Source organism: Rhincodon typus, chromosome 11 (genome assembly GCF_021869965.1).
Source record: "Rhincodon typus isolate 14 chromosome 11, sRhiTyp1.1, whole genome shotgun sequence".
Classification (NCBI taxonomy): domain Eukaryota; kingdom Metazoa; phylum Chordata; class Chondrichthyes; order Orectolobiformes; family Rhincodontidae; genus Rhincodon; species Rhincodon typus.
In genome coordinates this window covers 27921810-27937810 of record NC_063342.1, presented here as the reverse complement: position 1 = coordinate 27937810, position 16001 = coordinate 27921810, and the positions used below count along the sequence as shown (strand labels likewise).

The following is a 16001-nucleotide window of genomic DNA, read 5'->3' as shown; positions in this document are numbered from 1 at the left end:
ATTCATATATTCATTACATAAAATGAAATAATAAATCACTCATATAAGGGATGTAACTTTTTCCAGTGTTAGCAATATTTTCTTCAGCTTTAGTCTCTATATACAAGTTCAGCTGCAAATAGTCCTCAGATCAGTAGCCCATTCCATGCCACACATCTAAATGTATGATGAAGCTCAAAGGAATTGCTCCTAACCACATGGTTACACATAACAAGACCTAATAGTACAGGCATAGCCAGCTGTTTTGTTTTTATTTCTGTTATAATTTCACAGAAGTAGTTCTCCAGTAAGTTAATTGCTCATAATGTTATCACTGACAGCAGAACACAATACAAGACATATTTTTCAGGCTTTGACAAGTCAAAGTTAATTTTATATGTGATGCTAGGTAACAACAGTCCAGCTTGGTTTTATTTTCACTGGATGCTCACAGACACATGGAGGATTATGGAATAATGGTCACGCGCAATAAGCTGGTTAAAGAAATGCTGAATTCTATAGTAATGTCTCACACTAGCTTTTAGTACAATTGGAAATTGAATGGTTTTCATCTCAGAACCATATCTGCAATGTATTTAGTCAACTTCATTAATGTTTGCTTTGCAGGTCCAATAAATTTTACTCTCTCCCAAGGACGGACAAATAAATTATTCCACAATAGTAAAGAAATGCACACTTACCAAATACACAATTAACTGAAACTCCACTATAGCTACTAGCATATTATTTTAGCTTTTGATTAGCAGATTTCAGGTTGTCCACCAACTGTTCAAGAATTAGAATCCTTGGGATACAAAAACAGGTCTACTAACATAGTGTAAATTAGCATGTGAGAGAAATTATGGTTGCAGAAATCTGTCAAAACTACAATAATATAATCCCTTCTTGGCAGAGTAGTGCTAAATCAGTCCATCATGAGCATCACCTCACACACATAAATAACTTATTGTTGTAATGGTGAAGAATATATTTCCATCAATAAAGACTACTAACAGAAACAAGTCAGCAAACTGATGACATTCTAGATTGCTGCTACATGTTTTGCCAGTGTGGTGTGCAAATTCGCCACTATCATATGTCATATAGGAATGGAATAATCTTGGTCATGCTATCATGCCGACAGGAGATGTGGAGAGATGTGCAGATTTTGAACCAGGAATTGTGAATGGCTCAGTACACTGACAGAAGAGAGTAAATGTTATTCTTCAGAAAAGTAAAAACCATTCAAAAAATTTTAAGATTGCAGATACTGAGGCTGAAAATCATTGCTCTGGAATGTTGACAAGAAAATCTAAATAATTAATTGTTAATATTTCATTTAAATCGCATCCTAAAAGAGCTTTTGAAAAAATGTACATTGTGTAATTATCACAATAACATTTCATTTTTGAATGTAGTATTTTTCAGCTTGAAATATTTCTATGCCTTCATATATTGCTTTCACATTAGTATGCATATTGTCAAAAAAAATGACCTTATTAGCACTGTTCTTAACTGAATACAGTTAACTAGTTATTGGCATCTACTCAATGCTTTGGGATTAGTTCATGACTTTTTCCTTGTACATCTACACAGTCCACAATGTCAGTTTCAATGACAGCCACTTCTGCTTGACAGAACGCTTCTGGAAACTTGGTATTACAATCACCAGACATTTGAATTGGAGCACCACAGAGGGATTCATGAACATTGTTCACAGTATCACATTCTTGTGAACCGCATTCTGTCCTCCTGTTAAAATTTGGTTCATCATCTTCGGCATCCAGTTGCCTTAATGAATTAAGATATTGCTGTATAAGACTGCTGTCCTGTTCACTGTTATCCGAGTTTTCTTTACTACTGGGTGTGCAGCTGGAATCTAGGGTTTCTGGCTCCTTGAACTCCTCAGTCAAACATTTGTAATCTTTTTTAACAATGCAGGGGACTTCTACAACTGTGTTTGTGCTCCCTGCTGAAGAACTCCGATGAGAATTCAAGGAATCTTGGAGACAATTACAGGTGATGGCTGAGGACTGAAAGCCAGAATCAGGAAATTCTTGCAATGAACGTCCCAAGTGAGTATCTTGTCCAGAGGTAGGACTCGGGTGGTCAGTCAAGAGAAAGGACTGTGGTGTGCCTTCAAATGAATGAATAAACATATGCTGTGGGGAAATGGATTCTTTAGCATAGGCCTGCAATACTCCATTCTGCTTCTGAGTCATGCATATTTGCCATTCTTGGAGGCTCCGAACCTGCCAAAAGGAAAAGAACAACACAAAGACTGGAACAAAAACATGCCATATAAATAGCTTTTCTGAAATCCGTAAGATTAAATGCACACATACATGTTTTGTACATTTAATATTATAAATGTTCAATCACTTACTTATTGGGCTGAACGCTAACGCTCAAGAACAAGTGGGTTGGGTTGGGTCACTTGTTAAAATTTTAAACCTATTTCTAACCTGTGTGATGACTCATTTGATGGGAAAGACTAATTGTTTTTGTGCAATGTCCCCTTAACCAAAGTGGGCTGGTGAGTATTCAGAAAGTTTATTTAGTTTCCTGATTATGACATGGCAACTATTTGGAATCTAGTAAGGACCAAAGGATAAATAGAAAGCTAATTACAGTGGGGTTGAATCAACCTGCAATTTCTGTTTGGCACCTCTGAACCCAGAGTATTCAGGTTAAAGGGGAAACAAAAGAAGTTCTCTCCAAGTGGAATAGTTTTCTATTTGGAGTCTTCAAACAGATCCTGGTATTGATGCAGGCCTCTGAGGATAAAGCAGAGACAGTGTTAATGTGTTTGTTAAATAGTTATAAAGAGCAGGATGTTGAAAACAGGAAAGATAACTGATTATGGATTGGCTAAGACCTACTGCTGCCGTATCAGTACTGCCAGAGTTTCAGACCAATTATAAAAAGATTGAAGAAAGGAGGTTTCAGACATTTAGGCCATCAGAACTGTTGTGACCCGAGTGAGAAACTATTCATAGATCTCTACCTCCTCAGTTGTAACCATGTTTGGTGACTTTAAGATGGAATATAGACAATGAGGAACATTACGCTAGGGCCAAAATATTCGGGTGGGAAGTGAAAGATCCTACACTAAGGTGGGCAAGCTTTGATTTAAAAATGGACCAGTTAAGTGGCCACAGCGACACAAATACAATGCTAGCTTTTGAAAATTTTAAGGCGGCAGTGTAATGTACCAGTTAAATTTCAGTGGTGGAGCACATGGAGTCAACAATCAAGTATTTTGCCTTCAAAGCATGTGGTACAATTCAGACCCCATTTAAAAATTTTTGTATTGCTATTGTAAAGTCTTATGTCCACATTTACAGTGGAAACTTCCAATGTTAATTTGTCAGACAGTAATTATATCCTACAGACAGTGGATGAAGCACATCAGTAAATGAGTAAAAGACAAACAGTGAAATAAACTAACTGGTGAGTTTAAAGTCTGTTTCTCTTCCAGCAGTAAAAGGGCATTTAAAATTGTCCAACAAATGAAGGGCATCAAGAATGTCAACTATTTATTTGATGTGTTGCTGAAGTGACCTTTCACCTTCTGGTGAATTAGTCTTTCATACTTAAGGTGTGGATAGCTAGTCTTGTCAGCTCTCCCTTGTTACACTAAATTTGGGGACAGAATCTAGGAACACATTGTCGAAATCTGTCCGAAAACACCGTGACAATGGCATGAAATTCCACAAGGAATGCTGCGTATGTACATCAGTTCAAGGAGAGTACTCCCAATCAATATAAATGCAGTTTGGAACTTTCTCAGATCATGATTGTCTGTCTTGAATTGCAAACTTCACGTGACACCCCTTGGCAACCATTTTAACAGTTTGTTACTGTCTGTTTTTGACTAAATATTGGCAGGTCCTGAAGTTTCCACTACCACAGTACGACATAAACCTATTTTAAAGGTATGAATGCTTTTTAACCAGGGATGACAGTTATATTTTAAAGGTAATTATCTCAAGCTTCTGCATTAACCAGATCCTTCCTCAAAGAAACAGTAATTGTGTACTTGTCTAATCGTTTCCATTTTTTTTGACCCTACTTTTATTATTGGAAATATGAGTTCTGCTTTCTTACTTATTACAATTTTGGTGTGATGTGCAATGTGCCATAGCTCTTCACCTGCAATATTCAATTTTCAAAAACACAGTTATACTGGGAATAGATTCACTTATTTTTGTGATAAGCAAATTCATTGAGCCACAAGCACCAATGGAAGTTACCTGGTTCCATAAAAACCTTACAGCTTCTTCCTGCACCATCCTTTGCATACGTTCTTCTTCACATTCTTTTCTCCATCTACAAAGGTCCAAACATAGATCAAAAGAAGATTGAAACGTTTTTGGAAAGAACATATTCAAGAGGTAGGGAGTGTAACGGAGAGTATGCAGATTGTTGAGGGCATATTGATGAGGGACAGAATGAAGGCAAGTGAAAAAAAAAACTTTTTCTCACTTCCTCTTCAATGATGTTCCCTTTTAAAGATTCTGACACTTCTCATAGATTCAGAGCCCTTCAAATTGAATAACAGTGATATTGCCAATGAAAACGATTACTTCTCATCTACTAAGCAAAGTTCACAACATGGCACAATCCAGTGAAATTCATATTGTACGAGAGACCAAACTTAACAAAATTAATGTAAGCAAAATAACAATCAAGGAAATAATGCACTAAAAATTGACGAATTCCTAATACTAGATGGTTTTCATCCCAGGATTTGAAATTATGTGAGCATATTGCATATGGCCTAATGGTAGGCCATAAAACCAAGGAGCAGGTATAGGGCACTCAGCTCCTTGAGTCTGCTGTCATTCAAAGAGATCATGGTTGATCTGATAATCCGCAGTGTCCTGCTTTATCTCCAGGAATTTTGATTCTTCAACAACTAAAAATCTGCCTTTCTCAACCTTAAACATTCTTAATGACCTAGTCTTAACAATTCTCCATGGTAAAGAATTCCACAGATTTACTACTCTCAGAAGAAGTTCTTCATTTGTCTTAATTGGTGACTCCTTAATCAAGATTATGTCCTCTGGCCCTAGACTCTCCCACTAGGGGAAACAATCTACTCTGTAACTCCATTAGAATCTCATATGTTTCAATAAGGTCTTCTCTTATTCTGCACATGAGTACAAGTCCAACCTATTCAACGTCTCCTCAAAAAAATTTCTCTATACTCAGAATGAAGCTTATGAACCTTCTCTGGACCGTCTCTAATGCCAGTAATATCTTACCTTAGACTAGGGGAATGTTCTGAAGAGGAATCACCAGACTCGAAAATGTTAACTTTGCTTTCTTCCCATAGATGCTACCAGAACCTGCTGTGTTTCGTTAGCAATTTTTTTTGTAGGATGGGAACAAAACGGTTCACAGTATCCCAACTGTGATCTGATTAGTGCCTTGTATAGTTTTAGCAAGAGTTCCCTACTTCAGTATTCCATTCCCTTTGAAAAAAAGCCAGCAATCCATTTGTTTCCCCTACTACGCACTGAATTCATATGGTAGCTTTTTGTGATTCATGCACAAAGAACTCAAAGCCCACTGTGCTGCAACTTTCCGAGTCTCTCCATTGAAATTTCTGCCATTTCCCAACATCATATTTCATTTACCAAGTTTTTGCCCAATCACCCAACTGCTTTATATCTTTCATAGACTCAATTGTTCTCACCACGTGCCTTCCAATTTATTCTTGTGTTACCCACAAACCTGGTGAAAGTGCATTCACTTCCTTCATTCAAGTCAGATATATACATGTTATATATTGCAAATAAATGCCTTTAATCTTTCAAAGTTCACTGGATTTGGGAGCCATCCTTCATGTTGTGAAATTGCACATTACTGTACTTTTCAAGACAGATGAAAGAAGAAAATAGATAATGATGCACCAAATATCCAATACCAGTTGTTGGAAAATTACTTGAAATTGGGCTGGATTTACGTCTACCTGGTGAACCTGGATGTCACTCATATGGACTTTCAAGAGACATTTAATAATGTCCTTCATAAAAGACTTAATTAAAAGTTAAAATTTGGCATTGTAGCCTGGTACAGACCTGTTAGAAAATTGTATCTAGGGACAGAGAGTAGCAACAAAGACCAACTACTCCAATTGACAGGATGTGTTCAGTAGTCCTCTGCAAAGGATCTACTTTAGACCACAATTATTCACTAAATGTTTTAATGATCTACATGATGGGAGTAAAAAGCCACACATCCAAGTTTATGATAACCACAAAAATCAGTAGCAGTGTAAGCAGATTAAAAGCAAGCATAAATTTATGAAGAGATATTAATTGAGCAAGTGATTGTGCAAAAGGATTTTAATGTAGACAAATGAGAGTTCATTCACATAGACTGACTATCCATCATATCCATACCTCTCAATTTTATATACTTCTATCAGGTCGCCCCTCAGCCTCTGATGCTCTAGATAAAACAACCCATGTTTGTCCAAAATTTCCCTAAAGCTAATGACTCCAATTCAGGCAACATACTGGTTAATCTCTTTGCATCCTCACCAAAGCCTCCACATCTTTTCTACAGCGTGGCCACTAGAACTGAACATAATACGCCAATTGTGTCCGAACTAAAATTTTATACAGCTGCAACATTACTTGCTGACTTTAATACTCAATGCCCAACTAATGTAGGCAAGCATATTTCATGCTTTTTTAACCATCTTATTCACTTGTGTTGCCATTTTCAAGGAACTATGGACTTGCACCCTAAGACCCCTCTCTATGTCAATGCTCCTACGGGTCCTGCCATTTATTGTATACTTTCCACTTGCACTTGACCTCCCGAGATGCATCACCTCACATTTGTCCTGATTACACGCTGTCTGTCATTTCACTGCCTAACTTTCCAACTAACCTATATAAATCCTGCTGTATCCTTTGACAACCTTCTTCACTTTTCATAACTCAATCAATTTTTGTGTTGTCTGCAAACTTACCAATCAGACCTCTTACATTTTCATCTATTTACATATAGTAAAAGCAGAGGTCCCAATAATGATCCTTACGGAACACCACTGTTCTCAGATGTCCACAACTACCCTCTGTCTTCTATGACCAACTCACTGTGGATCCGCAAATACTAGGTGGCATAGGTTTAAGGTTAGAGGGGAAAATGAAGGAAATGCGTGAGGCAAGGTTTTTTTTTGAAAACACATATGGCGGTAGGTGCCTGGAACATGCTGCCAGGGGAGGTGGTAGAAGCAGATACAATAGCAAAGCTTAACCAGCATTTAGACAGACACATGAACAGGCAGAGAACACAGGCAGACCACATGAGGCAGATGAGATTAGTTTAGATAGCATCATGGTCAATGCAGACAAGGTGGGCTAAAGGGCCTAATCCTGAGCTGTACTGTTGTATGTTCAAGGACCCAATTAGAATGCAATAAAGTATTTCCCAAAGAATGAAAAGTGAGGAACAGTGGAGAACCAAAAAGACTTTGGGTCCCAGGTATGTCTCACTTAAATGTCATGAAAAGGCACAGAAGATGATCCAAAAGGTTAATATGATATTGACCTCTATTTATTGAGGACAAGAATCCAGGAGTAGAAGTGATGCTACAGCTATACTAAGCTCTATTTAGTCCAGTGCTGGTGTCCTGTGAACTATTCTGGGCACTAAACCTTAGATAAGGTATGTTAATTTCAAAAGGAGTACAATGCATATTTACCAAAATGATAGTGTGTACTCCAAGGGTTAAATTACAAAGAAAGATTAAACAAACTAAGGTTGTAGTCCCTGGAAATTAAAAGACAAAGGGTTTGACCAGAGTTCTAAAGTTATTAAATGGAAGAAATAGGGTACGTAGAAAGAAACCATTTTTACTTAGAGTCATAGAGTTGTATCTTGGGGAATCTAACCCTCAGAGGCATTGTCTAAAAAACTGAGTCAGACCTTTCAACAATGAAATTAGGGAATAGATCTACACCTAGTGATAAAACTCTCATCTACAAATGGCAAATCATGCTAGATCAGTTCATAGGTTTAAATCTGAGATTGATTAAGTCAGATATATTTAAACAGAATTCTCAAAAAGAACCCCTCCCTCTCAAGTATTTCACCTGATTACTTCTTTAGTTAAGTATTGTACATGTTGCTGCATCCTACGCAGCCGGATTTCACAACGTATTTCCTTCGCCTTTTTATTGCAGTTCCTGGTGTAGAATCCTCGCCAGAGTGCTTGAATCTTTACGGCTGCTTTATTAATTTGATTTAGAAATTCTGGGTTTGGCTCAACTCTTTCAGATGAGCCAGACTTATCTGGCTTTGAGTCTTCTCCTATCATCTTCTGGTCAACTTCCACTGATAGCCATTTGGGCAATCTGTTGTCTAGCAAACTGTGCTCTTTCGTTAATGCAGCTGACTCCAGGCATTTGTTTACACCTGAACTAACATTTACACATGATTTCATTGGACTGGATACATGGAACAACTTGCTGTCATTCTCTTCTTTACTTTTGTAAATGGCTTTTTCCACCCATCCTCCATAGTTTTCTGTTCTTCTTGCAGCCCTCTGATATTTTTGATCATCACTATCCTCATGCATATCCCCAGTTTCCAAATGCAACGATGACACAACATCAGCTTCTACAGCCAGAATATCTCCAGGAAGCCTTTGATCGCTGGAAGGTGAAAGAGGAGACATTGCATTGGTTACAGGCATAAATGTAGACTCTGAAGAGAGAAGACTGCAATTAAGTTTGTCCTCATCAGTCTGGATATCCTCCAACAAGAGCTCACTGTGACAAGACCCTGCAGTCTGTCTTGATGAGAACTGTTCGACTGTTTGACATTGGTCTCCACGGTCACTTGCACCAACCCATGCGTTAATTCGAATTACAGGTTCTACAATATAACAAAACAAAAGAATTTTAACTTTGTAACAGGAAAGCAAAGTTTTTTTAAAGCAATGCTGTAAAATCTCATATTCCTTCACATCAATTCTGTTAACCTGCTCAAGGGAAACAGTCACGTTTGGTTTCTGCTCTTATAACATGAAGCAGTGGAGGTCACAGCTGCCAGAATATTTTAACCAACAAAGTCTTCACCACAGTCCCTATCCCGATGTTAGATATGATTTAGCAATATCTTGGGTAGATTCACTGCCATCAATCATTCTTAGTGACATTAGACTAGGCTACTAATACCTTGTGGGAAAAAATGCCCACTTGATATCCGAGACAGAAGACAAACTCAATCTTGATGAACAGTACAAGGTTTATTGCATATTACTTAGTATGTAGTTACATCATATCAAAGACACACCATTTTCTCTTAATCTAACAATTAATACACATTACTACTTTAGCTACATGCTGTTAACATTCTTTCAATAAAGGTTCCACCTAAGGGATTAGTATGCAAAACTAAACATGGGATTGGAAGTACGGTACTGACATGGATAGAAAACTAGTTGCCACACAGAAAACAGAGGAGGAATAAACAGATCTTTTTCCATGTGGCCTTTACTGACTTGTAGGGTACCACAGGGATCACGTAGCCAGATCCTTCAGCTCAACTAGTCAATACCAACCATGTACTTAAACTAACCTAGTCCTACGGTCTTGTGTTTGGCCCATATCCCTCGAAGTATTTCCTATTCGTGTACTTATCCAAATGTCTTTTAACTGTAGCTAACTGTAGCTACATCTATCACTTACTCTGGCAGTTCATTCCACATACCAACCACTCTGTAAAAAAAGTTACCCCTCATGTCCTTTTTAAATCTCTCTCTTCTCAACTTAAAAATATGCCTCCTAGTTTTGAACTCCCCCATCTTAGGGGAAAAGGCCTTGGCAATTCACCATATCTATGTCTCTCATGATTTTATAAACTTCTATGCTCCAGTTCAAAAATCCTAGCCTATTTTTATAACTCAAACATTCCATTCCCGGCAAACATCCTGGTAAATCTTTTGTGAATCCTCTCTAGTTTAATAATATCCTTCCTATAACAGGGCAACCAGAATTGCACACAGTACTCCAGAAGAGGCCTCACCAATGTTCCGTACAAGCTCAACATGACATCCCAACTCCTATACTCAAGGTCTGAGCAATGAAGGCAAGCATGCTAAATGCCTTATTAACCACCCTGTCAACCTGTGACCCAAATTTCAAAGAATTAGGTACCTGAACACATAGGTCTTTCTGTTCTACACACTACCCAAGGTCCTACCATTAATTGTACAAGTCCTGCCTTTGTTTGTTTCACCAAAATGCAATACCTTGCATTTATCCAAATTAAACTCCATCTGTCACTCCTCAGCCCATTGACCCAATTGACCAAAATCTCTTTGTTATCTTAGATTACCTTCTTCATTGTCTGCATTACTACCAATTTTTGTGTCATCTGCGAACTTACTAACCATGCCTCCTATATTCTTATCCAAATCATTTATATAAATGGCAAACACAAGTGAACCCAGCACTGACTTCTGTAGAATACTGCTGGTCACAGGCCTCAGGTTCAAAAAACAACCCTCCACCAGCACCCTCTGTTTCCTACTGTAAAGACAATTTTGTATCCAATTAGCAAGCTAATTCTGAATCCCACATGATCTAACTGTACTAATTAATCTACCACATGGAACCTTGTCAAAGGCTTAAAACAAATGCACCACAGACTGCCAGTCCCACCGCGATCAGTAACTTCCCCCTGTCTGTTCTTCCTCTTAGTCTTACTGGCCTTAGACTCCGATTCTTCCTCAGTCATTTTATTTGCTGACCTACTGCGCTGGTTCCCAAACCCTTACCACACCACTTTAAACCCTCCTGAGTGGCACTAGCAAACCTCCTTGTCAGGATATTGGTGCCCCTCCAGTTAGATGCAAACTGTCCTTCTTGTACAGGTCCCACCTGCCCCAGAAGACATCCCAATGATCCACATACCTGAAGCCCTCCCTCCCACACCAGCTCTTTTGCCACATATTCCGAGTCTCACTGGAGTGTAGCACAAGAAGTAATTCCTAGATTACAATCCGAGATGTCCTGCTTGTCAACTTCCTAGTTAACTCCCTTTGCAGAACCTCATCTCTCTTTCTGCCTATGTTATTAGTACGCATGTGGACCACAACCTCTGGCTGCTCATCGCACATCTTCAGAATACCCAATCCAAGAATTGATGCTTTGGGAATAGCAGAGTTATATGTGGGAGTGGGAAGAGAAGCTATTGCAACTAATAGTCTGGCTACAATAAACAACAGTGGAACCACACAAGTGCAACTCCAACTAGCCGGGTGAAAGTGGAAAGGCTTTGGAGGAAGATAAGAGAGATCATCAGTGTCAAGGCCACGAGCAGACCAAGAAGGACATGAGGGATAGTTTGCTTTGGGGAAATAAGGTGTCGCTTATGACTTTATTAATAACTGTTTTCAGTCTTACGACAGGACCATGGTCAGAAATCCAACTGAATTCGAATATGCAGTCTTGGGAAAGATGGGCATCGATTTGGGTGGCAACACTACATTCAAGGGCTAGGGAGAAGAAAGGGAAGCTGGAGATGGAGTGATAACTTGCAGAGCCAATGGAGGACGAAGGGTTAGTTATTGAGAAATGATGGCAGCATATTTGAAGAGAGAGAGAGAGAGAGAACATAACCTTGGGAGAAAGAACCATTAACATGAGGACCAGGATGGAAGTTGGTTGGTCAGGAGTTTAATTAAATTAGTGCTAAGGAAGATTGGACAAGGTGAACACAGGAGAGGGAATGAGGAGGCATAGAAACAACCCAAAAATCTAAGTTCAGGACAAGGGGAAATGTAAGTGATGGGCTCGAATCCAGAGTAGCTACAATGTGCATGTGACTAGTTTCAGGGAAAATGCAATCTACATAGGCATGGTTACAAAGCAGAACCCAACAGTAAATAGGAAACAGTTTGGAGACATTAGGTGGGAATCCAGAGTTAAAGTCAGATGTCTGGGGGTGGAATAACATTTACATACATCAGCAAGGAGCATTAATGACCGTCCAAATTTTTAAACGGGTACAATAGTGGTTAGCACTGCTGCCTCACAGTGCCAGGGACACTGGTTTGATTCCACCCTCGGGCGACTGTCTGTGTGGAGTTTGCACGTTCTTCCTGTGTCTGCGTGGGTTTCCTCCCACAGTCCAAAGATGTGCAGGCTAGGTGGATTGGCCATGCTAAATTGCCCGTACTGTTCAGGGATGTGCAGATTAGGTGGGTTATGGGGGGGATGGGGATGGGGATGGGTCTGGGTGGGATGCTCAGAGGGTCGTTGTGGACTTGTTGGGCCAAAGGGCCTGTTTCCACACTGTAAGGATTCTTTGATCTTTGAATAAGTGAAGTCCAGAGCCATTTGAGGATACAGTATCAAAGGATGTACTGATGGAGATAATTTTGCCGAGAATGAAGTTGCAGTAAGTACACAATTGGTTGCAGGGCAGAAATACGGTGATGTTTAGGTCACTCCAAATTCCAGGAGCAGAGGTTAGTACTTCAACTCAGGTCACGAGTTTCTGGCCAGGATCATAATGAAGCTGAAATGCCCAGGAGGAGGCAGAAATTCCTCAGTCACAGTAGTGGGAGAAGAGTTGCAGACTAATAAAATCTTATGGTTTAATCCAACATAGATCAAGAGCACAAGTGTGGCTTTGACAAGTCCAGGAGTTTGAAGCAAAGTTTGGAAAAGATTCAGACCTTTAAAGAGATGACAAAGTCAGGGGATTAGCATTTAAAGTAAGTACACTGATGATATCCAAACTGGGAATTAACTTGAAGTTCAGGTTAAAATGCTTCTAATATTAGCGCCTGGGGAACTTAAAATAGCTCAAAGAAAGAGAAGAGCAAAGGATGGTAGCAGATGGCCAAGGATAGTTGTACATTCAGAAGCTCCCTTAAGGAACTGATTGTCTAGGAGCCATTTGGAAATACATTTTTGCTATTTTCCTTTGCCTTTTCATTGTCCTTATTCTTAATTCATTGCCATATATAAAGAGATTTGCTCCAATCTATGTCATCAATTTAAGTTACCTCCCACTCTTCCCAAAGCATTGACACAATGTTTCCAAACATCAACACATCTCCCTGACTAAAGTTTACATAGAACAGAGAAGTTCAATCTTTCAAGAATTGATGCTGCTAATCTAATTCATTCCGACAGCCCTGTTTGAGACACAGGAGAACGCATAAGAATAGCAATGGATTGTCTAACCCCATGAGCCTGTTCCATCATTTGATTAGATTATGGCTATTCTTAACTGCATATATTTAATGTTTTGCTGACTTTCGATGTGTTGTCAATGATTCCTAGATTGCTTTGCTCTTCTACTGCACGTTTCATATTTCCTGATTGTAGATGTTGCTTCTGTTTTCCCTACCAATCTGTATTACTTCACATTTATTTGTTAAAGCTGATTACAAAACTTGGCTCGAAGTGGAAAATGTTTGATAATGTATTACATGCCATTTTTGATTCATCCCCTCACCCCACTTTGGCATCATCTGCAAATTCTGATACTAAGTTACTCAGTACAAAAGATTAATGTAAATTATGCTGATCCTTGAAGAACACCATGTTCTACTTTCTTACAATCTGAAAGACTAATGTTATCCTAATTCTTTGTGCTCTTTTTAAGGTTATTTGCTTCCTGAATGCACATGGGCTAACTTTAAACATGCGCCTATTGTCTGTGACCACATCAAAGGCTTTTCTCATTCAGTTTGCTCTATTTCTACTAGGTATCACACCATTTTAAGTTGTGTTGTCAGAAATCATTAACCTGGAAACCCAAAAGATTGCTGCAAAGCTCCTATATTACATTAAATTCCCAAAATATTACAAATCAATATTTGCATTGCCTACCTGAAGGTTTAGAAAATGCATCAAATGCCAGAGACACAGGGGTTATAAACTAATTCAAAATCAAAAACATTGCATCCTAGTGCATATAAAATGGAACGGCACACATTCAAATGTACTTCAATCATTTTTCATTGTGTTAGTTGTAGCTACTATACTGTAAATTCATGGATTCTTCTTACCTTTTACATTGTGAGCATTGCAACTTTGAGTTGGGCTGTTGCTTTCACTTTGAAATGACAATTCTCGGGTTGGACTTGACTGTGAAATATGGCTGCTATTCTGGAGCTTCTCCAGGAGCTCCATTTGGTGAAGCCTAACATCAGACAAAAGAAAACAAAATAAGCTGCCCAAAGTCTTGGGCTTTGGGAACAGAGACATTGACTACAAAAGCAGGGAAGTCATAATGAACTTCTAGAAGTGCCTGGTTAAGTCCCAGCTAGAACACTGCACCTAGTTCTAGTCATTGCACATTAGAAAGGATGCGAGGCTTTTTGAGTGGGTACGCAAGAGTAGTTCAGTGGGGGGATTTTAACTACAAGGTTAAGATGAAAAAGCTGATAGCACAAGGATTAGTGAATACAGATGTACAGTCATAGAATCAGAGTTTTTACAGCCCATCCCATCGTATTCGCACGTGTCATCAAATGGCCAGCTATTCTAATTCCATCTTCCAGCACTTGATCCATAGGCTTATATGCTATGTTTCAAGTGCTCATCAAATAAGTTCTTAATGTCTTGAGGGTTCCTGCCTCTACCACCCTTTCAGGCAATGAGTTCCAGATACCCACAACCCTTTTGATGAAAAATTCTTTCCTCTAATGCCCTGTACATCTCCAGCTCCTTATCTATAGACTATGCCCCCTAGTTATTATCCCCTCTAAGAGGAAAGGTTTCTCCCTAATTCCACTGTCTATGCCCCTCAGAACTTTGTACACCTCTTTCAGATTTTCACCCTCAGTTTTCTCTGCTCTTAGGAAAATAACCCCAGCCTATCTAGCAGTCTGTTCATTGCTGAATCACTATAGCGCAGATAACATCCTAGTGAATCTCTTCTGCTGTGAATATTTCCTTCCTATACTATGGCAACCAGAACAGCACACAAAACACCAACTGTGGCCTAATGAAATTTTCATACTGGTCTTGGGGAACAGAGTGATAGAAAAACATTTTCTTAATGCAGTGAGTGATAATGATCTAGAATTCACTGCTGACAAGATGGAAGCAAGGTTATGTGTTGATTTTAAAAAGGAATTAGATTAGCATATGAAGAAAATAAACTTGTACTATTAGTGGGATTGAACAAGGAGTTGAACTGACTGGGTTGCTCCATAGAAAGCAGACATGGACTCAAATGGTGCAAATGGCATACATGTGTCCCACAAACAGCTCAAGTAAAATAGACTGAATTTATTCCATTCACAATACTAAAACTGCAATGATCTTATGTTCACTGTAATTGTCATGGATGGAGATGCAAAGGACTGACAAAAAAAACTTGATATCAAGTTGATACAATTGGGCCTTAACATTCGAATCATTTTCTAGATGGCTTAGCTTTCAGGAACTCACTGTACATGACATCTAATCAAAAAGGAATCTTCGGTACAACAAACCATCTAAATTTTAGAATGGTTGAAATTAAACAACTGTTTAATTGTAAAATTCTAACTATTGGATTTTAATGTGCATACAATGTAGAGCATTTTCCTTTGGAAGACCATGCTCTCCAACATTATCTCAATATGCAGGTTTGGAAATAAATTGCAGGTCAACAAAATTTCCCTTTATTTTATCTCTACAGACTGCAATCCCACTAGTAATAATTGTTAAGGTAATCAACAAACTCAGTTAATATTGCAGCCTTAAAATGTTCCCCAAAGCACTTGGCATGATGAAATCAGAAGCTAACTACCAACAGGGTAGGAGTTAGTGGACATCACTGAAGACAAAGAGACAGGTTTTAAGGACAGTGTTAAAAGGGGCAACAGGTTTGCAAGACTTTTGTCAGAACATTCCACAATGTGAGGCTAAAGTCCAACAAAGTTCCATTGTCCAACTTGAAATAGATTCATGACACGAAGGTTGGTGGAGTTGTGGACAGGGTGGAGGGCTGTTGTAGGTTGCAACAGGACATGGACAGGATGC

General features: G+C 38.8%; 1 protein-coding gene across 1 annotated transcript in view; it reads right to left on the bottom strand.

The window, feature by feature from the left end:
• Nucleotides 1-232: 232 nt before the first annotated feature.
• The window catches only part of cep97 (centrosomal protein 97), a 35791-nt gene continuing 20022 nt past the window's right edge, over nt 233-16001 (bottom strand). Inside the window, exons 8-11 of the mRNA XM_048602954.1 lie at nt 14036-14169; nt 8097-8880; nt 4236-4311; nt 233-2231 (exon numbers count right to left, since the gene is read on the bottom strand). Of these exons, the coding sequence (XP_048458911.1) occupies nt 1527-2231; nt 4236-4311; nt 8097-8880; nt 14036-14169 (1699 nt within the window). The 3' untranslated portion in view covers nt 233-1526. The remainder of the gene's footprint in view (nt 2232-4235; nt 4312-8096; nt 8881-14035; nt 14170-16001) is intronic.